We start from the raw sequence: 24,874 nt of genomic DNA, 5'->3' as shown, positions 1-24,874 counted from the left end.
CTTTCTCTCTACTGGACTCGGAGCTCCTTGAGGGAAGGGCTGCCTTAGTTTTTGTATCCCTAGAATCTAGAGTAATGGAGGCACTCAAAAATGGTAAAGTTGAAATGAAATTCCGTGCATTTTAAGCTCACACCATTGAATTACACACGGCCAGTGCTGTACCGTCAGTACTTATTTTTTTTGGAATGTCTAGAGATATTTTAGAGAGCATTTTATATTTTGAATATGTAGTATATGGACGTGGTAAAACATTAAGACAGCACCAAAAATGTGTATAACGAAAAGCAAAAAGCAGTGCCCCTTCCTGAGTCCCAGGCCTGCACCTCCCTTCAGAGGAGAAAGCCACTCTTTTATTACCTTGTATCTTTCTAGAGGTAGTCTGTGCATATACAAACACCAATGCCAATTATCTTCTAAGCAGCCTGCCTTTGGGATGCAGGGCAGGGCTGGACATGTGAGTGATAGGGCCCTTCTGGAAGCTGTTCCTGCACTATCGATGAAAATTGGAAGCCCAGCCCAACAATTCCAGCTCTGACATTCTGTTTTAAAAATAGAAATACCAACGTGTCAAGATGGAGATTGAAGAATTTTTATTAATGCATTTTTGTGGTGGCCAAAAAAAGGGAAAAGGAAAAGGAAATAAAGTGAATGCTTGTCAGGGAAATGATTGAATGAATTGTGATGCACACACAGCATGGCTACGTTGCCGTCCTTGCAAAGATGAGGTAACGCTTTATTAAGTAGTTGTTATGGGGGAACTTTCTTGATATATTTTTATCTAAGAAAAGAAAGATGCAGAGAAGATCGTACAATATCTCCTTTTTACAGAATAATGAGAAACTCTGCATGTGGCTGTGTGTTTGTATGTTTACGTGTGATGTTATGAGCGTAGAGAAAGATGGGGGAGGGGCAACTCAAGTCCAAAAACGCTTTCTAAATTAAATTTCTTCGTTTCCTTAAAATATGCCCTGAAGCTTTCCTGGAATAGGAGGCATCCTGGTCATTGAAGTGATTTGTCAAATCTCCTTCCTTTCACTTCTAGGAAATGGCGTGGGTACGTAAATCCTCACTTAATCTCATTTCACGAGTGCTTTTATCGTTTGGGTTCCGAGTCACCAGGGAGCCCAGGGAGCAGAACCCAGGGACACCCATGGAGTGCTAACTGCCCTGGCACCGCAGGTGGCGGGTCCTGCCCTGCGCTGGAGATGCTCAGAGCCTGCATGAAAGCTCTGTGGGACCAGAAAAAAGAATTACTGAGGCTGTGGAAGAGCCAGAGATAATTGAGGGTCCGATGGTCACTGGAGGGTCTTGTAAGAAAGGTGAGTTAAGTGGCATAGTGACCCGATGAAGGCAACAGATGGAAAGCTGTCGGGGAGAAAAAGGGGGTTTGGGAGTCTCCGCTGGGTTTGCATCTCAACACATCCCTTTGTGGCCTTTCACATTTATCTTGTTAGCCTTGCCTGGATTTATGCTTGGGGCAGGTAGAGCTGGGAAGAGTGGGAGGTGTAGGTGTCGTTCAGGGGAGCCTTGGAAAGTGCTTGAAGACATCGTGTCCCTCCCCCGCCCTCACAGAAGTGCCTACATGCTTCCTGAGTGACTGTGTATTAAGTCCTGGGAAAAAGTCTGAATTGCTATTAGCGGGACCCTAAATTATTGAGTCTTTTGTTGAGGAGGTACCTTATCTGATCAGACATCTGTAAAGGAGTCTAGAACCTCCGCTCTGGACCAAAGTAGTGTAAATGTCAGATGGAAGGGATGCGGGCAGCGGGGGCTCTGCCTGTGTGTGAAGGGATGTATACCAGCATCCCCTCTGCCGTGATTCTCCCCTATCCCCTTCTATAGAATCTGGTCTTCGGTTTAAACTTTCTAGTTCCTTTATTTTGCCTCGTTATGCTCCTAGAGGAGATGTTACATTTCACCAGAGACCTTTTTAAATCACGGTGCCCCAAGTGAGATTTACCAGCCAGTGCAGAGAAGGGCTGCTTTCTTCGTTCTGGGCATAACATGCTCATAAATGTAGTCTGAGAGAATATCAGTGCATTCCTAACTATTGAATTCGTATTGTGTTTATTTTTTTAAATGTTTTAAAAAATATTTATTTTTAAATTTTATTTATTCTGGCTGTGTTGGGTCTTAGTTGCTGCACGTGGGATCTTCATTGCGGCATGCGGGATCTTTTTAGTTGCGGCATGCGTGCGATATCTCGTTCCCTGACCAGGGGTAGAACCCGAGCCCCCTGCACTGGGAGCGCGGAGTCTTACTCACTGGACCACGAGGGAAGTCCCTAGTATTGTGTTTATGGCTCAGTTAATATGTATAGTTTGGGTTATAAAATGCTTGGTTAACACCATCCCCAAGTCTTGCTCATGCATGTTGCTTCTTTCAGGCTGAGTCTCCATAATTCTGTACAGGATTTTAGTTTTTATGGATCCTAATGCAAGGCTTCACATTTCTTGGGCCTGAATTTAATCTCATTAGATTAGCACATTAGCTCTACTGTAGCTGCCTTTCGAGAGATCTTTTTTCCACCGGATTTTCTAACAACTTACCAGCTAGTTTCAGGGACCCTGAAAATGAAAGAAAAATGTGTCATCAAATGGAAAGAAGGTGGAGCTGGGGGCTGAACTTAGATTTCAGCTGTTTGCTGGTTGTCTGACCTTCGGCAGATTACTCAGGCCTGTGAACTTTCATCCTGTACGCTACCCTTGGTATGAAATGGAAACCTCTGTCTCTCCCAGTCTTGTTATAAATAAGGGTGTGGTAGTCCACGCACGGCAAGCATCTAGAATGGAGCTTTGCACGTCGTAGGCTCCCTGTGGAGGAACATCAGTGTCTTATACTCATTCGTTACAGCACTGCGCAGTGTGAAGCCTGACTGGTGCCCCGTGGTCACTCCTGCAGTTAGATGACATGCCCACCGGCCAGCAATCTCTGAGTTGACCTAGATTGTTCCACCAGTTTCCAATCCCCCACCCGGCCCCCCGTTTTCTCTTCAGCTCATCTCTCCATTGGTCCAGGGCACCCTAAGAGGTGTTCCCACATACCTTGGTGAATTCCAGATGCCCTATTTAGAGACATAGGAGATGATTCAGGATGCAATATTACAGGAAGAAGGCAAGATGTTGGAGTGTAAAAATCACAATTTGATGAAACAAAAAATCTCAAAGTGGAGTAGATATGACCAGGGGAGAGAAGCATGAGGCAACACACTCAGCATCAGCACTGATGTTACGGGCACGTCGGCTGTGCTTCCCTATCCAGCGTGGCGGCCACACAGAGCAGCTCCTTAAGGGCTTGTTGGCTTCTTTGCTCTTTCTTCAGGTGCCAGAGCTTGTTTTCTCTCTGCTGTTCAGGGAGCACTTGAGCATCTGTCACCAGCACCAAGCTTTCTTTGAACAACTGAAAGCAAAATGATTTTTTTCCTTTCCTCTGTGCCTGTTGTAATCTGCAGAGTTGAGCCCTCACTGCAGAAAGTCATCTGTGTCACCGTCCCCTGGGTCCCCGTGTGTCTGCCGCGGGCCCTGGGTAACCAGCCTCACTGGCATCTGCTTTTCCTCTGCGGACGGAGCCGGGCATGACTGTTCTGGGGCCCGCTGCAGGCACTTTTCCTTCATGGGCCCCTTCCTTCATAAAAATATTACCAGCTATATTTTATGAGTGTGATATATAATCTTATATTCATTTTTTTTTCTTTTGATCTTAAATGAAAAATTTTTTGAGCCCCTGAGAGTATCCTGGGCCCTCGGCACCGGGCCTCCTAGGTTGAAAGGCTCAGGAGTGCCCCCTCCACGCCGAGGGCCACGCAAATCCTGGTGGCTGTGCCTGTCCATTTCGTATCCTCATTTACTCTGAGAATGCTGGATGGTCCCGATGACCATCTAAGAAGTCACCACTTGCTTTTCCCATCTTCATTTTCTTTCTCTGCTCTTTTCCAGGTTGTCGGGCCCTGGCTGCCTTTCTCAGATTTTGTGCAGACCTCTGTGCTATTAAAGACGGCTGTAAAGGGGACATTTTTTTCAGTAACTGTTCTGGCCCATTGAGAGGCTGACTTTGGAAAGACTCTAAGGTTAATGCTTTGCCTTCTAATGCTAGGCTTTTAAAACATTAAAAAAAATTTCTTTTCAACGTTGTGAGACCATTCTGTTCTTTTCCTTTTTGAATGGAGCGTGTCAAACATATTTAGGTTTCTGTCAGTAATTATTTTGAACTAAAACTCGTGAAAGAAAATATAATCACTGCACTTGTCATGGATTGAGAGACCGTTTGCTCTTGGTTCTTAATCCAGCTGTATATTTCTAGGTCCTGTTAGGAACAGTGCATCCACCGTTCAAATGTCAGATGGCCGGTGAGGGGTACGGCTCCTTGACAAGAAGAACACAGCAATTGAGGGAGGAAAATTGCAGAGGAGTTGGGGAAGACGCAGCAGCAGCAAAGACTCAAACACCAGTGAGAGAGCAGGGAATGTGGTTTAAACTTGCTTGTTGAGTGTTCAAACAAATGGGCGACACTAAAATAAAGGCCTGCAAAAAGCTAGAGCCAGTACCCTTGAACGAAGTCCACCCTCGGACTGGAAGAGGTCAGGGAGAAATAGGACGAGGCTTGTTCTGTGTCTTGCTGTGGCCTAATCAGGAAGGTGACTTTGGCATTTTGAGAGCCAGAAACACTGTTGGCATCTCCATTGTGCTCTCAGGTAAGCGACCTGGAGCAGTGAAAGCGTGTCTTCCTAAAGGCGCTGGGGAGGGCGAGCGGCTGGCCAGCACTCGGGTGGTTGCTGGGCAGCATCCAGGTCCTGCCGGGCTCGTGGACGGAGGAGCGGTTTGTTCAGTTTTCTGTGGTTCACTCAGGATTAGTAGACAAATGGCCACCTGGCCAAGTACCAAAATCTCATTGACTAGAACTAAATGCCCTTTCGCTTCTTGTTTGCATCCTCAGTCCTAGTGGAATGTGCTTCTTTATAATGGGTGGGAAGAATGGCTACACAAAGAATTCATTCTCTCTTCTTCTTGTTCTTGTCCTTGCAGACGTGTAATCCACGTGTGTATTCTTGGGAGACGTGAGTGTGTTCCTGGCAGTGGGGAAGGTTGAGCCCAGTTTAGGTGGGAGCCTCTGGGTGCTAGAAAGGGCTTGAGCAGGTGCGGTTGTGTGAGGTACTCTCTGGCTTCTCCAGCTCAGCCATCACCAGTTTAAGGATGGTGATTGGATGCCAGGATGCATCTCCCAAGGTCAGATTCCGAATTCTCCATTCCTGTGATCCTTGGGGTTATCACGCCAGCCTTAAGGCTGTGGCCCGCCTGCTCCTGGTCTGAGGCATCACAGTGCCTCACCTGGACGTGCTATTCTGTACTAGGGAAGGACCGTAGTATTCCATTACAAGTTAATCACTAAAGGGATGTTGCCTATAAGCTTAAATTCTACATAATGGCCCATGTCTGGGAACCCTGCCTCCCAGGTAATGAGCGTCCAGCTAAAATACCTTTGTTTAGCTCACAGGAAACGTCCTGACCAGGCCCACCTGTGAATGAATGACTACAGGAAGGGAGGAATTAACACCTCCCCTCTGGAGACTGACCAGAACCAGTAAATGCTTGACTTGACCCCCTCCCTTTTTAGTATAAAAGAAGCCTGAATTCTGACTCAGGCAAGATGGTTCTTTGGGACAAGAGTCCACCACCTTCTCGGTCTGCTGGCTTTCCGAATAAAGTCACCATTCCTTGCCCCAACACCTCATCTCTCGATTTATTGGCCTGTTGTGCGGCAAGCAGTGTGAGCTTGGACTCAGTAACAATTCCCACTCATAATGCTATTTTCATCTATGAGGTCAGATCTTTGGATTTCAAAACAGAACAGAAACCTTCTATTAGCATGGAAAGTATTGATAAGAATCAATTAAAATTCCGTATTTTAAAAGTTCTTTGTAACTCCTGAGGGAGGACATGATCCTATCGTGAAAAACTTAATATATTGACGCCCGCGTCCTTGTGAAGAAGAGAAGTTGGTGATTCTGTCTTGCCAAACTCTTTCTTTTCTCCTTCCTTCCGATACCTGTGAAAAGTCGTGCTATGTTTTTGCCACCTGACTTGGTCAGTGCTTCCTTATTTTTCTTCTCATTCACCAGGGTCTGTGACATCACCTTCTGACTTGAATTTTGGATGCTGAATTCTGACCCCAGACAACGAGAGATTGCTTTGCTGCTTCTTGCAGATACTGTACTTGGTGCTAGCTAATTACAGGCCAAAGCTCATGTCACAAGCTGTTATCTAAGAACCTGGGTAGATTTTGAGTGAAAGGAAGAGCATGCCGAGGGAAATTGAACTTGCAGAATCTCGGGGTCAGACAGGCACTTTCTAGATCCACTTCCCATCTAATCCATCAGTTCCTGTCAGGAAATCACACTAAGCAGTCATCTGCCCTGTGCTTGAGCAGGGAATTCACCGTATCCCCAGAGGACCCCATCACATTTTAGTTGAATATATAGAGGGACTTTTTTCTTTCTTTGGTTGGGCCATACTGAGCAAGTCTAGTTCTTTTACCACGTGATAGATCTTCAGATACTCATAAGCTATTTGACAATCCCTGCAAATCTAACTCCCTTTCGGTTCTTCGTGGGGTGTGATCAGGGCTCATCACCAGCCTTGCTCTTCTGGTTGCTCTGTACTGAGCTTGTTCCAGTATCTCGTGCAGTTCTCGTTTTTGCCTGGCAAGCATGCATGGGAAAGGGTGTGACATTGTCCTTAGACCTTTGGTCTGTATGGTTCTTAGATATATTGATATTTCATAATGGCAATCAGTTCCAAATCTCGTATATGTGGTGGGAGAGGAATGCACTTTGTTCTTTTTAAATTGAAGTATTGTTGATTTACAATGTTGTGTTAGTTTCTGGTGTACAGCGAAGTGGTTCAGTTATACATACATATGCATAAATGCATATTCTTTTTCATTAAGGTTCATTATAGGATATTGATTGGGTAAAAAGGCTTCCGAGAGGTTGTGACATTTGGGGTGAGTGAGCTGTTGCTAGCTGGGGAGAGGTGCTGGAGACAGTCAGTGCCTGGTGCGGAGATGATAGTCCCTGGGGCTGTGAGTGTGGGGACTGAGGTCAGAAAGGCCACTGGGCAGTTGAGGGCAGAGGTTAGACCAGACACCAGACTTGCAGCCAGGGAGGCTGGGTGTGAGCTGTGGCTCGGATGCCTTACGTACCATATTGTCCTTCTCAAGTTCAGCTCGAATGACTGATTGCTCCCTGGGCGGTTCTGTTGGTGGCATGGGATACGAGGCAGCACTTCGCAAGCTGCCAAAACCTATAGAAAATGTTGATGCTGTTAGTAGAAGATGCCCAGGGTAGGAGAGCCCCAGTTGTGCCCCTCCGGGGCCTGTGCCTCGTTCTGTAAGCAGTGGCCGGTTGCTGGAGGCTTCAGGAAGACACATCCAGGCTGCTGGGGGTCGAGCAGACTTGTGGGGTGACCCGGAGACTCGGCCACATGTGCAGTGTTGCCCCCGTGTGTGCAGAGATGTGCTCTGAGCTTCCACCCCTGACCTGCAAGTACATGTTTGGAAGCTGACCCGTTTGAGAGGTGGAGGCTCTTGGTTCAAGGCCAAGGGAGAGAGACGTGGGCAGTTGCATCACCCGCTCTCCTTCCTTTCTCATAATTAGACTCCCAGGCTGTGGGCCCTGGAAGAGAGCCCAGAGCCCTAATTGAGTCCCTTTGGCATCTGGAGTGTGCAGGCCTCTGCTGCTGGTCATCACAGGGCCAGGCCTGGAGGAGCCGGGCCCCAGGGCAGCACCCGCGGGCCTGAGCCAGGCAGCACTTGCGGGGCCGCTTCCCAGAACTGGTCTCCACCTGCGTGGGCTCAGCCCTCCTCCCGGGCGGGCCTCCTGGCCTCCCCTCCCACTTGTGTGCCTCTCAGGACCAGGCTCAGCCCACCCTGAAGTCTTGCCTGACTTTGCCCTTGCCAGGTCACTGAGCTTCCCTGAAATCCTTCCAGCCCTTTCATGTATGTTTTAGTTCACTCTTGCTTTATTTTGTTTTCAATGATTTGATGAGTAGGAAATACTGCTTTCGAATTTACTTGCTGTGTTTGGATAGTAGCTCGAGTACTGGGTAGACTGGGGTGACTGGACTTGTTAACTAACATGTAAGGACCTCTCCAGGTCCTGTAAGCATTTGGTCTCAGCAGTCTGTTGATTTATGTGTAATAATGTCTTTTTGTTTGTGGTCTTTCTCTGCTTTTGAAAATAACAGAAGTCTTGAAATGTATGGGCATGGTTCTCGTTTAGCACTTAGCTTCATCCTAACAGTATAATCCAAGGGCAGCAAGATGTTCTAACTGGATCTACATTTCTTACACTTGAAAAGTTTTAGTAGCTTGGATATATAAGAGGGAGTGCTTTATGGTGAGATAATAGTAATAATTATAGCTAACATTTATTAACCATTTCTTATATGCCAGGCACTGCTCTACATACTTGACCTCGATTCACTCATATAATTGTCGCTGCACTTCTGTGAGGGATGGGTACTATTGTGACCCCCTTTTACAGATGGAGAAACTGAGGCATAGAGCAGTTAAGCAGCTTGCATGAGGTCACACAGCCAGCCAGTAACTTGGGGAGCCAGGTCTACAGACTTTGGACTCCACAATGCTTCTTGGCCTTGCTGTTTATAGTGGACAGGTAGGGACTTTGGACCTGAGTTTGAATCCTGGCACTGACACACCTGTGTAAATGGCGCCCAGGTGTGTACCCTCCCTGTGCTGCACTTTCAATATTTGTGAAATCCTGGTAGCTGTCAGGCTCAGGGTGGTTTTTAAGATTAAGTGAGGTGATGTTTACAGAGCCCCTAGCCTAGTACCTGGCACCTTAGAGGCATCTTTTGTTTAGTTTAGAGCTACTGTGGTGAAAAGTGAAGTGCTGAAACTTTTTGAAATTAGACTTTCAAAGTCTACTCTGGTCATGTAGCATTTTAATTTTAAATTGCTTGGACCTATGCATACTTGATGCTCTTCCCAAATCTTTGATGCTTAGTCAGCCACAGTGCCAGGCTGTGGAAGATGCTTTCCAGAGAGAAAGTGGTGCTGGGTCGGGGTCAGCCCCTGTTGGTGCTGATGGGGTGGGTGGGAGGTGCTGATGGGATTCCATGACAGGGATGAAGGGATGACCTGATGTCCTTTTATTAGACACATCTGGCTAAAAAGCTGGACTCAGGGCTGGGAGTTGGAGGCTGGGGGGCTGGGGGGCTGGGGAAGTGGTAGCATGGAAGCTACTGGGACCCTGGAGCTACTTCAGAAAATTGCCTCAAGGACTTACGGGGGATGGTCCATGCCATTGTGTCTGGACCCCTGGGAGGTCTTGCTTGTTTCCTGGGGTCCAGGAGCTGAAGGAATGTGCTGTCTCTCCTACTTTGCTTTGGGTTTCATCCAGGAGTTCCCTTTTTCTCGAATGTTCTTTTTGGTCACATGCCGAAAAGAGGTTTCCGACTCAGAACTCTTGAGGTAATGAACTGAGTAAGCACTTCTCCCAAGGAGGCGGCTGGTCAGCGGCTTGAGAACACTGCGGGGACCTCTCTGTAGGGCTTGGTGACGTTGGAAGAGCTGAGTCCTTAGCTGCTGAGCTGAACAAGTGGAGTGGCTGATGGGGCAGCCTCGGGTCCCCACCCAGCACCGCTGTACGTTCCAATGTTGAACGAACACCAGGAATGTCTGTGTGGCCTCTGACCAAGGTTGTTGGCAAACAGTAGCAATAAAATCTAAAGAATGTCAAAAAGAGCAGCTTAAAGAAGTGGCTGGGGGAGAGCTTTGCCTGTCCTCTCCACACACAAAGCATTTACTCAGATGGAGACCATGGGGGTGCAGCATGTTCTGGGAGACACTGAGGGTTTCTCTTGTTCCTTACGCGGTAGGCAGTTCAGACAGTTTTCAGAATTAGGCCTTGTGTTTCTTCATCTGGATTAATATTAGAATTTAATATCTCGTTCAGCTTGTGGAGCTAAAATGCAGGGATCGGCAGGTGCTCTGTTGTGTTTTTGCATAACTGTGTGGGAGTTGCCAGGGAATCTACTCTCGGGTCTTTCCATCTTGCTTTGCACTTAGCTGTTTGGGGCAGCTGGTAGGAAACAGTATGCATTGAGTGTGTGTGAGAAGCTTGAACACGAGAGATGATCTCTTTTGAAGATGCAAGGCCACTCTCATAGGAGCTAGAAACACTTTGGAACCCAAGCCTATCTAGGTGGAGAGACACCCTTATCCTAAAGTTCCTGAATTATGCAATTTTAATCTTAAATTGTGATTATGGATGCCAAAGGACATGTAGCTCATGCATATTTAGAATATATTAGAAAATGTTTGGGGGGCAAGGTAAGCCCTTCTGCACTATTAAATTTGACAGTGATCACTATATTTCTAAATGCCTGAAATCTGGCTGGGGCCTAACAGTGACTTCTTCATCTATGCAAAGACCGAATTGCAATGTTTAAATTGTCTGGAGTCTTGTGGGGCCTCAGCAGATGTGCGTCCCATGTTGGGTTATTTCTTCTCTTGAGTTTACTCTGTTACTCGATGATGTGCCCCCTCCTCTTGTGGAAAAGTCCTTTGGCAATTCCTCGAAACAAACTCTCCAGAATAAATATGGTGCTGTGATGACTAGCGCTACAGGGCTCAGCCCCTGCAGCAGTTTGTTGGACACAGATTCTGGGTGGAAATACATCAGATTTACTGGTGACTCAGGTCCCTCCCCCACCCTTCAAAAATCTCTCGATAGTGGTTTATAACAGTTTGGTCACCTTAAGTGTTATTGAGGATAAGAGATAAAGTCCTTTTCTTTCCCTTTACTTATAATGAGCGTGCACCCAAAGTGCCATTATATGTCACCTTAGAATATTAGGAGCCATTGTTTTTGTCTTGGTTTGATTTAATTTATTTCAAATCACATTGATGGGCATTTTAAAATTCCTCCCTGGGACTTCCCTGGTGGTGCAGTGGTTGAGAATCTGCCTGCCAATGCTGGGGACATGGGTTCGAGCCCTGGTCCGGGAAGATCCCACATGCCGCGGAGCAACTAAGCCCGTGCGCTGCAACTGCTGAGCCGTGGTAGGCACATTTTCTATGTAGTGCTTGCTACTGCTCTAGAGCCTGGGAGCCACAACTGCTGAGCCCGCACACCACAACTACTGAAGCCTGTGCGCCTAGAGCCCATGCTCTGGAACAGGAGAAGCCACCGCAATGAGAAGCCCGTGCACCGCAACAAAGAGTAGCCCCTGCTCGCCGCAACTAGAGAAAGACCGCGTGCAGCAACGAAGACCCAAAGCAGCCAAAAATAGATTAAAACAAAAAAGGATAAAAAATAAAATTCCTCCCTTACAATCAAACGTCCTGTGCATTGTTTTCAGTGCATCTCCTCCTTTGGGTATCCCAACCCCTTCTCTATTAAGGGCCTTGAATCTTGCCCCGGCACCTTATATCCTCTGTCAGCATCGGATCAAACACGGGCTGTCATGCCAACCAGAGAGTAAAGCCAGTGCTCCCTTTCTCAGTTAAAGGTAAGTGTGGCACAAAGGGCACTGGGCAAGCAGTGTATGATAGCCCAGGATGTGCTGTGTTGACCTTCACACTTCTTCAGGCTTCAGATCCACGGCAGACCCTGACATCGTTTTATATTGACATTCATATGAACAATTCTAAGATATTCTGCGTATGTTGTAACAAAAAGTCACACAATGACCGTTTTCACAATGTGGTATCTCCAAACAAAATGTTCCCTTGTGGAAGGGCTTGGAGTCTTTGTGAAGTTTCTCTAATGGACACGTCCTCCATCTTAGGACTCAGACTGATTTGGGGCATCGTGGAGTTGGTCGTGTGATTTGACTGGGGACGTTGCAGAATATTCAGGGGGAAATGAGACAGTACAATCTGATTTGTTCAGATTGTATAGAAAAAGACTCACAAATTAGGCCTGTCGTTACTCTAAAATTGTAAAGCCAAAGAGGTACTGATGAGCTTTCTGGTTACCAAAAGAGAGTCTTTACCAGTTTCTTGAGTGCTTGTGATCTGGTAACTCAGATTACTTTTTTAAATGCTGTGTCAGTGACTGAGTTCCTCCATTTCTTGCTCTCTCTCCAGAAAGATCAATCCTTGGCTAGGGGTGCTATCGATTTATTACTATAGAAGATGGAAAACATTAATGAATAGGCAGTTGGCTGTATTCTCTTCATCCAAGATATGCGTGTTGCCCATATCTTTTTTCTTAGCTGAGCCTGGAAGAACTCAGAGCATTGATCTAAATGTTGGTGAATTTCCTGAGAAAATTCAGAAACAACCTTCTTTTTTTTTTTTTTTTTTTTTGCGGTACGCGGGCCTCTCACTGCTGTGGCCCCTCCCGCCGCGGAGCACAGGCTCTGGACGCGCAGGCCCAGCGGCCACGGCCCACGGGCCCAGCCGCTCCGCGGCATGTGGGATCCTTCCGGACCGGGGCACGAACCCGCGTCCCCTGCATCGGCAGGCGGACTCTCAACCACTGCGCCACCAGGGAAGCCCCAGAAACGATCTTCTTAACAGTTTCTCTGAATAATCCATTCTTAAGTGATGTCTCATAGGAATCTTTGATCTTATTGGTGTGGTGTGATTGACCATAAAATAGCCTAATGGACCTTTTTTTTTCTTTTAAACCTGAAGGAGCATAATAGATGTAGTTTCTGACAAGACGTTTATTATCCTTTCTTAGTATTTTGAGCCTCACTTGTGATGATTTGCACTTTCTCCCTTGTATTTTAACTACTTGATCTACCTGTTTGTGTCAGCCCCTGGGTGTCCCTTGAGATTAAGGACTACACCTGTTTGATCATCTTTTCCTCCACTTCAAAACCCTGCACGTGGTAGGCACATTTTCTGTGTAGTGCTTGCTACTGCTTGTTAGCTTGGATAAATTGTATTGAATCTAAGCCAAAACATCCCCCAAACACAGTTTTATTCCATTTGAGTCATGAGTCATGCCTTCGTGAGTACAATGTGTGAAAAATTCAACCTTATTCAAAATCCTGTGTCAAAATATAATAGAAAAACCACTTTAATTACCTGAATTGAATATCTGTTTGACTTCTTGCTGGAAGAGCTGTTTTTTTGTATGTAAGCTGGTTTTAGCTCCTTCCTTTCAAGTTTTGCTTGAAGTTGGTTCAAGTTTGAAGGACAAACAACTCTTTTTTCAGATAAATAGTCTTTGGTTTTCTGTGGTACAAAATATCAATACCCCAAAGTTGAGTGATCCTTAATCATTGAATTTAAGTTCTTTTTTTCTCAGCAGATTTACCTTTTTAAAGTTGTTTTTTAAAAAAGTTTTTTAATTTTAAAATTTTATTTATTTTTGGCTGCATTGAGTCTTCGTTGCTGCATGTTGGCTTTCTCTAGTTGCAGAGAGCGGGGGCTACTCTTCGTTGCTGTGTGTGGGCTCTAGGGCGCGCAGGCTTCGGTAGCTGTGGCACATGGGCTCAGTAGTAGTGGCTCGTGGCCTCTAGAGCGTGGGCTTAGTAGTTGTGGTGCACAGGCTTAGTTGCTCCACGGCATGTGGGATCTTCCTGGACCAGGGATCGAACCCGTGTCCCCTGCATTGGCAGGTGGATTCTCAACCACTGAGCCACCAGGGAAGCCCTTAAAGTAGTTTTTTCCCTAAAACTATATTATATTTTTTAACATAATAGGGATTGTATAGTTTATGCACTTTTACATTGTTTCTCCATAGCCCTAGAACACTTGGATTTATTGTATTATTAAACATTCTCCAGAAACATTTTTAATGGCCAAACAATAGTTCATTGTTTGACTTTACCAGCCTGTGTTTAATCCTTCCCCTTTGTTAGTGTTTCAGGTTGATATCTTGTTCTCACCATGGCACGTTTGACCCTTCCCATGCTGGACCACTCCTGCTCAGTCCAAGTCTGTCCATTCTCTCTCTGTGCCATCAGCCTGCCCTCCAATGACCCTGGCTTTCCCCTCATTCAGGTTCTCAGTAAAGGAACGCTGTCCTAATCCATTGTACTTTCAATGAAGGTTTCTCTTCTCCAAGCCATTGCAATACTAGTCCCAGCCTCATCCAGGCTTCTGATCATAGCACCATAAATGATGCATTCCTGGTTTTATGATTTTTCTAAGTGATTCACACCTGAGCTGTTTTAATTCCCAGGGGTGCACCCTTGAGGTATTCATATCCTTGTTAGTGTTCATTCATGATGCCAGCTTGATAATGTAATGAAAACACCATGAAAGTGTGAACATATATTAGCAAATGAGAGAGGGTAAAATGATTAGTGGAGACCAGAGACAGAAAAATTGGGAAGAGAAATATTCCAAGCAAAGTAAACATCCTTATTATAAATGCTCAAGTATACATGTCAGCACTCAGTGGGAAACTCATTTGCTTCTCTGAACTTTGATTTGCCTGTGACTTTCTAGGGCCACGCAAGGAAAAGAATCCACACTCTTTGTTGCCAAAAGAAAGGGTACCTGTGCTGCTCAATCAGGGACCGATTAAACATTGTATTTTAGAACAGGAGACTTTTTTCCCTGTGGTCTGTCTCATTTATTTGTCTTATGGGCAAATCAGTGGGCAAGGAAATATATTTCTCCCTGCTTTGCATTATAGAGGAAGCGGTTAGTTTTACTGAATGGATTGAACCTGTTATCTCATTTCATGTTTATTATCTGTACCCTGGCCCACGCAGTAGTGTGTGGATATAAGCTTCCCATTTTGTGAATCAGCATTTCAAATTCTTTAGTATTTGTGACTCTCTTTTGAATCCCATTCTATATCTATCTGAAAATCGTTCAGAAAATTCGAATTGCCAGTTGAATAGACAGTGTAGTCAGTCTTTTTTGAATTCCACCCGGGCTGCCCTGCTGCTGGGTGATGTTTCCTCCTTTGCCTCCAAAAGTAGACCAAGCCTTTCTTCTTGATGTGCCCCTTTTGCTCTGTCGTATTATAAACTTGTATCACATTCTGTCTCCTGGTTTCCTGTCTCTTTCAGCCTTTCCCCTGGCCTTAGGCTTTATCTGGAGTTACCTCTCCAGGCCCAAGATCCTCTAGAAGTTACTCACTTTCTTATCTGTCTAGATTTCTTCTCTTTCACGTCTGCTCTCTCTGCCTGGATTGAATTGGCCACAGCGCCCCTGCCATGAGGGCTTGTTGGCATGTTCTTTTCTTTCCTACAGCGCTGGCAACATTTTAGTGTAACACCTATCCTAGCCCCAATTTCCCCTTCCCATGACTTTGTTTCACTTAGCTCTTTAGAATATAGTTTCACAAATGTTTTTTGTTTGCCAGTTACTTGAAAATTTATTATGCTGTGATCCTCCAATGCTGTTATGCCTGAAAGAATGTTATTAACTAGCAGCAGTATCAGGGAGCCATGAAATGTTGCTGAAACCTCAGTTTCCTCATCTGTGAACTGAACATAAAAAACTTTACCTCACTGGTGCATATAGGGATTTGATTAAATAAAATTGTCTAGGAAAATTCTAATATGAAAAGATATATGCACAATGTTCATTGCAGCACTGTTCACAATAGCCAAGACATGGAAGTAACCTATTATAAATGTCCACTGACAGATGAATGGATAAAGAAGATGTGGTACGTGTATACAATGGAATATTACTCAGCCATAAAAAAGCATGAAATAGTGCCATTTGCAGCAAAGTGGGTGGACCTAGAGATTATCATACTAAGTGAAGTCAGTCAGACAGAGAAAGACAAATACCATATGATATCACTTATATGTGGAATCTAAAAAAATGAGACAATTGTACTTATTTATAAAACAGAAATAGACCCACAGACGTAGAAAACAAACCTATGGTTACCAAAGGGGAAAGTGGTGTGGAGGGGAGGGATAAATTAGGAGTTTGGGATTAATAGATACACAGTACTATATATAAAAGAGATAACCAACAACGACCTAGCACAGGGAGCTATATTCAATATCTTGTAATAACCTATAATGGAAAAGAATCTGAGAAAGAACATATATATATGTGTGTATATATATGTAAATATAACTGAATCACTTTGCTGTACACCTGAAACTAACACAACGTTGTAAATCAACTATACTTCAATTTAAAATAAAATGTCTCTGTGTTCCTAGCTTAGTCTTTCATTACCAAAAGGGATTCCTTCTTTATTGTCTACCAATTCTGTGCATGATTTGACACCTTTATTGAGATGTAATTCACAGGCTATACAATTCCCCCATTTAAAGTGAATTCAGTGGTTTTAGTATATTCACAGGGTTGTGCGGCCATTACCACAATTAATTTTAGAATGTTTTCATCACCCCAGAAGGAACCCCATACCCATTAGCAGTCATTTCCCGTTTCCTAGGCAACCACTAATCTACTTTCTGTAATTTTATGCGTTTTTAACTGCATGCTTATTGTATTGCGTGTTAATAGGATTTTCATGTTTCTTATGGTACATTGAAGGTATTTTGAAATGCAGTCCTAGTATTTTTAGAACTAAAAACAACCCTTCGATCATTTAATGCTTATTTTTTACACAGGGACACAGAGGACCAGGGAAGTCAAGTGATTCACCTGGGGACATTACCATTTCATCCCTCTTTACTAAAACATACTAGAAAAAGTATCTTATTGATGCTTATTTCATCAATAGTTCTTATTTTTGAGTGTTTGCTGAAACCCTTTCAAATTCAAATTCTGGACATGGGATATGATTATTTGAATTCTCTGCTTTAGCCAATGGATCTTTTAACTATTCTGTGAATATTTCTTGGGCTTTTCCTTTTATCCCTAACTTTCTCATGTATCAAAAGTCATGTCTTAACCAAAGTTTATTCAGTATATTATTATATTTTCTGTTTAAATTTCCTTTGGAAAAATCATTACTCTGTGATCAACCATAGAATTTTCTGGGATAATCTGTGCAGTTTTTATATGTGTTCTTCTGTAGCACCCCTGAGGCCCCTACCTCATTTTGCGGTAGACCATTTAATCTACCAGATTTCTCCCCTCCCATGCCTCTTTTCAGTGTGATTTTTGCTGCTCTTTACATCTGCTGGTGGAGACTATTTCTCCACTCCCCTGACTATGGACTGAAATGACATGGTGCAAATTTCAAGGTCTTGGCCCCAAGAGTCCTCCCAGACTCTTTGTCCCTTTTGAATGCTACTCAGAGAGCTTCATGTAAGAAGCCACTCAATCGTAAGGGAGAGGAAAGAGACCTGTGGAGAACAGAGGCGCTCCAGCTGGGTGTTGGCACTAATTGCCAGACCATAAGCGTGAGGCCAGGGTGGTCTTCCAGCCCTTCTGACCCTCCAGCTGCTTGTAATTGCATGAGTGAGCTCAGGTGAAAACAGCAGAGGAACTGCCCAGCAAGCCCACGGAAATGTGAGAAATTTCAAAAAATCATGTTGCTTTTGAGTCACTAAGTTCGGGATGGTCTGTTATGCAGCTGTGGCTGACTGATACATGTAGGTGTTAGCACTGTGGTGACATTGAGACGACTAGAGTATGTGATCCAGGTAAAGTCCTTAGCTCACTGCTGAGCACAGAGAATCCCTCAGTAAAGGTTGACAGCTATATCATAATGGCTACAGAATGATCATTCTAACGTTGTTTTGGTTACTATTGGTCGTTTTATTTCTCCTCCTCTTCCAGACATAATGCCATTGCTTTTCCTTATCATTAACTCTGATGAGTTAAAGAATTTGATGTCATGGTGCTAATTGTCTGGTATTTTTTCTTCCTGATTAGTAAGTAGTTTAAAACTTTAAAAAGACTTTTCTTATTGTGAAATAAAAATATTTCACGTATAGTGAAAAGTGCATAAAGCATAAATGTACAGCTTACAGTATATAACAAATTATAAAATGAATACTCGTTACTGCCACTCAGCTTAGAAGGTTTAACATTGGCAGGCCTCCTAATGCCCATTGCATGACCTTCCTGATCATAATGTTTCCCTCACACCTAGAGGTACCCATTAACTTGATTTAATAGTAACCACATCTTTGCCTTTTTTAAAAAATATTTTTTTACCGCCTCTGTATGTATCTCTAACAAAGCAGTTTAGTTTTGGTGATTTTTCAACATTATATAAATGGAATAATACAGTATGCCTTCTTTTGTGTCTGGCTTCATTTGCTGAATATTATTTCTAGATTTCTCCATACTATGACTAAGTGTAAGCTTCCATTTTCATTGCTGTGAAAAATTTTATTACAAGAATATACCTCTGTCAGATCTACTATTGATGGGTATTTGGGTTATTTACAGTTTTGGGCAATTACGAACAATTCTGCCAACCACGTTCTTGTATATATTCTGGAATAGAATATGTGAGAGTTTAAAAAAAAATTATAAGGTATATACCTAGGAGTAGAATTTCTGGGTAATAAAGTCACAGTTACTTTTTGTAAGTCTCGTAGAAAGGAACATTGCCAGATGATACAAATGATAAATATTGTAACAAGTGTTATTCTCACCTGGAGATTAGAACCATTGCTTTACAACATCTTTACCAAGGAGGTTGACCACAAAAGCAGTTCAGGTCTTTGGGGACAGGAGTAGGGATGTGATGAGAGTTATGTAGGATGGAAAGGGGTCAAATTTAGTTGAAAGGTTAGAAGACCCCCAGAAGGAAGTCTGTGAGTAAATGTGATGTCATGACAGCTCAAACAGTTTTTTCAGGAGTTTAATAACATTCTTTATATTGTCATCCCCCAGGTGAATCTGTAACAGTGGTTCATGTTTTCTCCACCTTATGGGGACATTTGGGCAGTGGGGGACAATTGATCATTGGCCATATAGTGATAGCTATGGACACAGCTCTCTTAGGACTGAGTATTCCTAAGAAGAAGGGAGAGGAACTCATACTATCAAGAGAAGGAAAAAGAATCTTGCCAGAAATGGAGAATGGGAAAAAGAAACATTCTGTTCAACCAGATTAAAGACTCTGTATCTACTAAAAACAATGGTGGCTATAAGAAGACTGTGGTGTAGCAAAGCAAGCCAAGGCAATTTGGGTTTCTTTCCATGTCATTGTACAAAATGTGCTCTAAGTGGGCCAGTGTGCTGTAATCAACATGGTGTGGTTGAAGAATGGTGTCTGTGTACCCCGTCACATGATCACCCTGCTGAGGCATCCTGCCAAGAGGGCTACAGGAATTGTTCCTCATGTGCCCTGGCTCATCTCAGAGAGAAGGCAGAAGGGTTTATAAGCTTGTGGAGTTTTCTTCCATGATGATCTGCGGAAGTTGAAAACTTGAAGGTTTAATCAGTCTTAGTGGCATTGTGTCTATCTTATAGAATGTAGTTAATTTAAAGCATTTGGACACCAAACTAAGATCCCATCAGGATAATGAGGGAAGGATTGAGGAATCACTGTTTTCGTTGTGGGATGCTGTCAGATAGGGTTGTTTTTCCATCTGGTATGTGCATCCCCAGTTGAATAAAGTAGTATTTGTGACAGGTTCTTTTTGCGGATGCTTTTAATATGCAGAACAAAACTTAAATGTGCTTGCTTTAAATTAGGATTTAAAATTAGGATTAGGATTAAATTAGGATTTCTATTGGACGTTGGGATTTGCAGGTTGTCATTTCCACAGACATAAAACTAGCTTATTATTCACTGTAGATCTAAGTCCTTGGTTGACTTGGTTCCTTGTATTATTTCTGAGCGGTCCTTGAATGTATGAATTTGGTGATGGTTTTTGTGCTGTTGCTGTTATGCCTTTCCTGGAAAACAAAGTGAGCTTTTCATGCCTGAGTAAACACATCGATGCATTATTAAACTGTCAGACTCTTTGAACAACTGGCATAAGCTCAGTTATTCAAATGTGACTCTTTTGAATGGCTTTTGTGTCAGCTAATGCCTTAGTAAAACCCACATAAAGAAATTTCAATACCTTTCCTTAAGAAATTAAATTTCAGCCCTATGATTAAAGAACTCCAGAGGATTAGTCCTTTTGTTGAGCACGCTCATTGTCATATATAGCTAATTGGTAGCATTCATTTGCTGAGATTCATAGTTCGTTTTATTTTAAAACATCTTTCTTTTTTGTTAAAAAAATAAAGTTGTTCATGCATTTCCCTTGTTGCCTAGCATAACTTTTTTTCCCCCTGTTCCCTTCTCAACATTCACACGTGCTTTTTTCCATAGAGTACCTGCCATTTTGTCTTCTTTTTAAATTATATTTGCATTGCCAATCTTTTTCAAGTTCTCTGGTCTTTACAGTAATTGTTTTTGTTGTTTGCTTGGTATTGAGTTATTAATAACATGCTAATCATTTCCCTTATTTGACGTGCTTTTCATTTGTAGTGATAAGAATGCAAAGACATATTGTGCACCGTAGCTGGTTTTTCTTATTTTCAATTATGTTAAGAGAATAGATGCCCAAAAGTATTGTTATGATGTCAGTGGACTTGAAAAACTTTTTACGTTTTGTGTATTGCCCAACTGGTTGTCAAAGACGATGCCTTCTTTTTGACTGTATAAGTTACAATCCCTTTTACCAAAGGAAAAGAAATGATGTAGCTTATTAAATGTTAGCATCCTTCGCAACTATCATTTGGAGCACCCTGTTATCTTAGTAGAGACTTTTTCCTTTGTAAATTCAATTTCTATTTTTAGCAAGGTAATATATGCAAATAATTTTTAAAAAATCCAATAAGCCTCTTGCCCTCCCCCTCTCCCACTCCAATTTCTGGCTTTTGCGAACCCCCAGCTCTGGGATATTTCTATTGACATTAGCTTCCACATTGCTAAATGGCTTGATTTTACTGTTTGATTCCCCCTCCCCCGCAACACACACTTTTTAGTTATTTATTGATTTCCTTCTATGGAAGATGAGTCTTTAGCACTTACAGTTTCTTTCCCATCCTCTCAGTATTGACGTAATATAAATTTTGTTTTTGACAGTACATAAATATTAAAATATTATGACTGTATAAGTATTGTTCATAACCAAATTTTATATTTATATTATGACTATATCTTCTTTTACTCTGTATTTTTTCTGGAATTAATAACTCTCTCCTTTTTTACTTGCTTTGTTTTCTCTATTTCAGTTTCTAATTTGTCACCAAATAAATCTTCCTGATACTCCCAAACATGTCAGATAACCCCTCACATGTGTTTTTATTTTTAATTTTTTTTATGGGAGCCCCATATTTTCTTCAGTATAGACAGGTTGCTCTTGGGACCTGCTGCTCGGTTGCCATCTTGGAATTCCTTCACTGTTTTGTCCTTTGTCTCTGTTTGTTGATTCTCTGATTTCTGGATCTCAGATCTTCCTCCTTTTAGATTTATTGGGTTGACCAAAAAGTTCATTTGGTTTTAAGTGAAAATAAGAGACACATTTTTCATTTTCACCAATAATTTTATTGAACAACATAGTCACTAACCAAATGAACTTTTTGGCCAACCCAATACTTCCACATTTCGATGGATTCTGTTTTTTTGTTTTTTTAATGAATTTGTTTATTTAATTAATTTATTTTTGGCTGCATTGGGTCTTCATTGCTGTGCGTGGGCTTTCTCTAGTTGCGGCGAGTGGGGGCTACTCTTCGTTGTGGTGTGCGGGCTTCTCATTGTGGTGGCTTCTCTTGCTGCAGAGCATGGGCTCTAGGTGCGCAGGCTTCAGTAGTTGTGGTGCGTGGGCTCAGTAGTTGCTCACGGGCTCTAGAGCACAGGCTCAGTAGTTGTGGTGCACGGGCTTAGTTGCCCGGCGGCATGTGGGATCTTCCCGGACCAGGGCTCGAACCCGTGTCCCCTGCGTTGTCAGGCAGATTCTTAACCACTGTGCCACCAGGGAAGTCCCTCGATGGATTCTTGAGAAAGGTCCAAGGAACATAAATTTTTTGAGACCATGCGTGTCTGAGAATGTCTTTATTCTGTCACATACCTGATTGATAGTTTGGCTGGGTATGTGATTTTAGGTTGGGAATAATGTTTTCTTGGAATTTTGAAGGCATTGCTCCATTGCCTTCTTACTTTCAAGGTTGCTGTTGAGTCCAGCACCATTCTGATTCCCAATCCTTTGTTATGACCTCCCTTCCCCCTCCAACCCCTTGGTCTCTGGAAGCTTTTAGAATCGTCTTATTTCTGGAGTTAATGAACTTTTATAATATTCCTTGGTATCCCTATGTGTTTTGTGTCATTCATTTTATTGTCCACGTGTTGGGCCCTTTCAAACTGGAAACTCATGCTCTGCAGTCCCTGTGTTTTCTTTCTCTTTGGAATACCTATTCATTGGATATAGTACCTTGAGGACTGATCATCTAATTTTCCTATTTTTTTCTGTCCCGTTTCTCCACCTCATTGTCTTTCTTTTCTACTTTCTGAGGGATTTCTGTTAACTTTATTTTTCATCTCTTTTATTGGATTCTTATATTGATGCTGCACTAGTTTTTAATTTCTGAGAGTTTATTCTTTGAAGCTTGCCTCTTATGGCATCATGCTGTTCACTTCCTCTTATTTCTCTGTGGGTATTAATTATATTTTTTTTGGTTGGTGAAGTTTTTCCTGCTCCGTACATCACATTTGTTTCTTCTGAGATGTGTGTGGGTGCCCACTCTCTTGCATGTAAAGGGCTTTCCTCAAGTGTCTGGAGAACCTTGGCTCTGTTTTAATGAGATCCAGGCACTTGAAGTAAAAAAGGAAAGAATTGAAGCTCTGAGTGCATGGGTGGGGCTTGTAACCTGGGGCTTCCCTATTGTATAATCCGTGTCTGTAAGTCTGTCTGTTTTCCCCCCTGGGAGCCTGGCTGCAGGGAGAAGGGGATGGATCTCAGTGAGCAGGCTCTGACCCCCTCCCCCTGTTTCCAGTTGGGTGCCTCACCCCTGCCCTTAGCTGTGCTTACAGTCAGCTCTTCTGGGGGAAATTTCCAGTCCCTGCCTCATTGTGCAGGGGAGAGGAGGGGTTATGGGGGCCTAACTGTCTTTATATCCATTTTCAAGCAGTTCTCCTTCCTTCAGAGGTACCTGGACCTAATCTCCTATTGGCTACTCACTCCATAGGCTTAAATTTCAGCTTTGTATCGATTCTTTCATTAGCTGTCATTTAATTTATCTGTTTTCTAGCTTCAAGGATTTTGTTGCATGTCTAGTTTGCTTCTCGTTCCCTCTCATCTTGAATTGTCTTCATGACTTTATTTCATATTTTTTATATCTATATCCATCTCCCTATAAATTCCTTTAATGCTATTTTAGTACTGTTTTTAAAGGGTGTGGCACAAAAGGCACCTCTGTGTGCCATGGTTAATGGAAGGATCCAGTGCAGGCTCTTTTTTAGATTGGCCAAAAATAATTTTTTTCTCCTCCACACATTTCTCCTCCAAATGTTATATATTTTCTGATGCACAGTAATTTCTTTTAAAAATGTTTAAGAAATGTTTTACTCTAATTTTCAAATATCTTTATTTAACATTGCAGATTTCATATCAGGTTCCATAAGTAGAAAATGTGGCCACCTACTGGATAATATAAAGGAGTCATTACTATTTTCATTGAGTTACTTATTCATTGTTAAAAAAATTTAATTTTGAAATAATTGTAGATGGTACACAGAGATGGCCTGTGTACCCAGTTTACCCTGTTGGTGACATCACCACATGACTTTGGTACAATATCAAAATCAGGAAATTGACATTGGTGCAATCGTCACTAATTTTTTAGAAGACATATTGTTTTAAATTTCATATTGGGCAAAAAGTTTACACTGCAAATAGATGTGAGACCTACATGAAACTATTTTGTCTTTCAGCAATTTTTCCAGCTAGTCAAGTTACGAAAGCTTGGACTTAGCGATAACGAAATTCAGCGGCTCCCTCCAGAAATAGCAAACTTCATGCAGCTGGTGGAACTTGACGTGTCCCGAAATGGTAAGAAAAAATGATTCCACTTGAATTGTTCATTTGTCTCTTCTGATGCTGATGCTTACAATTTTTAGTAAATATGGCTGGATAAAAACTCTTGGAGGAAAGCTATGTATATGTTTTGGGATGAAATTAATGCTGTTATACTTTAGTCACCTCGTATGTATTTACCCAAAGTGTCATGACAGTTTTTAGGCGATAACTTTCTCAAAGTGGGTTCAGTCTGATTCACAGCGGTGGAGCTGCGGACTGGCAAATCCGCAGCTTGCCCCCTTGTTTGATTGGAGGTGACATTGAGGGCTGCTAGTATGGTCATTTTTCCAGATCTCGGGGGACTGCTGTGGCAGGGAAAGCGCCCTAGGGAAGGGTTGGTTTCTCCTGGCTATGGCCTGGTTGCCTGGGCTGCTCCCCTGAGAATCTGTCTCCCTGCTGCAGTGAACAGACCTGCTTGCCGTCCAGATATTTCTGTCAGTTTCATTCAGTTCTGATTAGGCCCCGGGTAGGTCTGCCCACTTGAATTATTTGTGTGGCATATTTGTGATTTTATTTTGATTTTCAGATTTCACTGTAATGTTGCTTCCTTTTAAGTGAACGCCCTAGCAGGGTGTTTATATCCTGTTTAACCTTTCACTTTTAAATGGGTACCCTGGTTTTACCTTGGGTTTTATAGCCCTTAGAGCATTCCCTGGGCAGCCTGGTCCCATGGCTTGTTGGAGCATGTTTGATTAATTACTTCAAGTTAAAGTGGCAGCTCCCAGGGGGTCCTGTCTTTAGTGATGGAATTCAGTCCTTGCAAGAACTCCGGTTTAATGTCCTGAGGATAAGCCCATATGTAATCTATTGTTTATAAAAATGATAATCCTTTTCTGTCTCTCCTATTACCCACCCGCTTTGTGTTTTGTTTTGCTTTCCTACAAAAATCTGTAGGTTCCTTCTCAGTGACCCTCAGGTCTGGCTCTTTTAATCTGATGTCCTCTGCAGAAACCCCAAGGCCCGGATAA

At 42.9% G+C, this 24,874-nt stretch overlaps 1 protein-coding gene across 2 annotated transcripts in view; it reads left to right on the top strand.

Annotated features, from left to right (window-relative positions):
• Positions 1–24,874, top strand: part of LRRC1 (leucine rich repeat containing 1) — a 129,520-nt gene that overhangs the window by 21,242 nt on the left and 83,404 nt on the right. For both annotated transcript variants that reach the window (XM_082638175.1, XM_082638176.1), the window contains exon 2: positions 23,762–23,879. In XM_082638175.1, the coding sequence (XP_082494301.1) occupies positions 23,762–23,879 (118 nt within the window). The remainder of the gene's footprint in view (positions 1–23,761; positions 23,880–24,874) is intronic.

The sequence above is a fragment of the Mesoplodon mirus genome, assembly GCF_964341445.2.
Source record: "Mesoplodon mirus genome assembly, chromosome: 12".
NCBI lineage: Eukaryota > Metazoa > Chordata > Mammalia > Artiodactyla > Ziphiidae > Mesoplodon > Mesoplodon mirus.
This window is presented reverse-complemented; position numbering and strand designations above follow the sequence as displayed.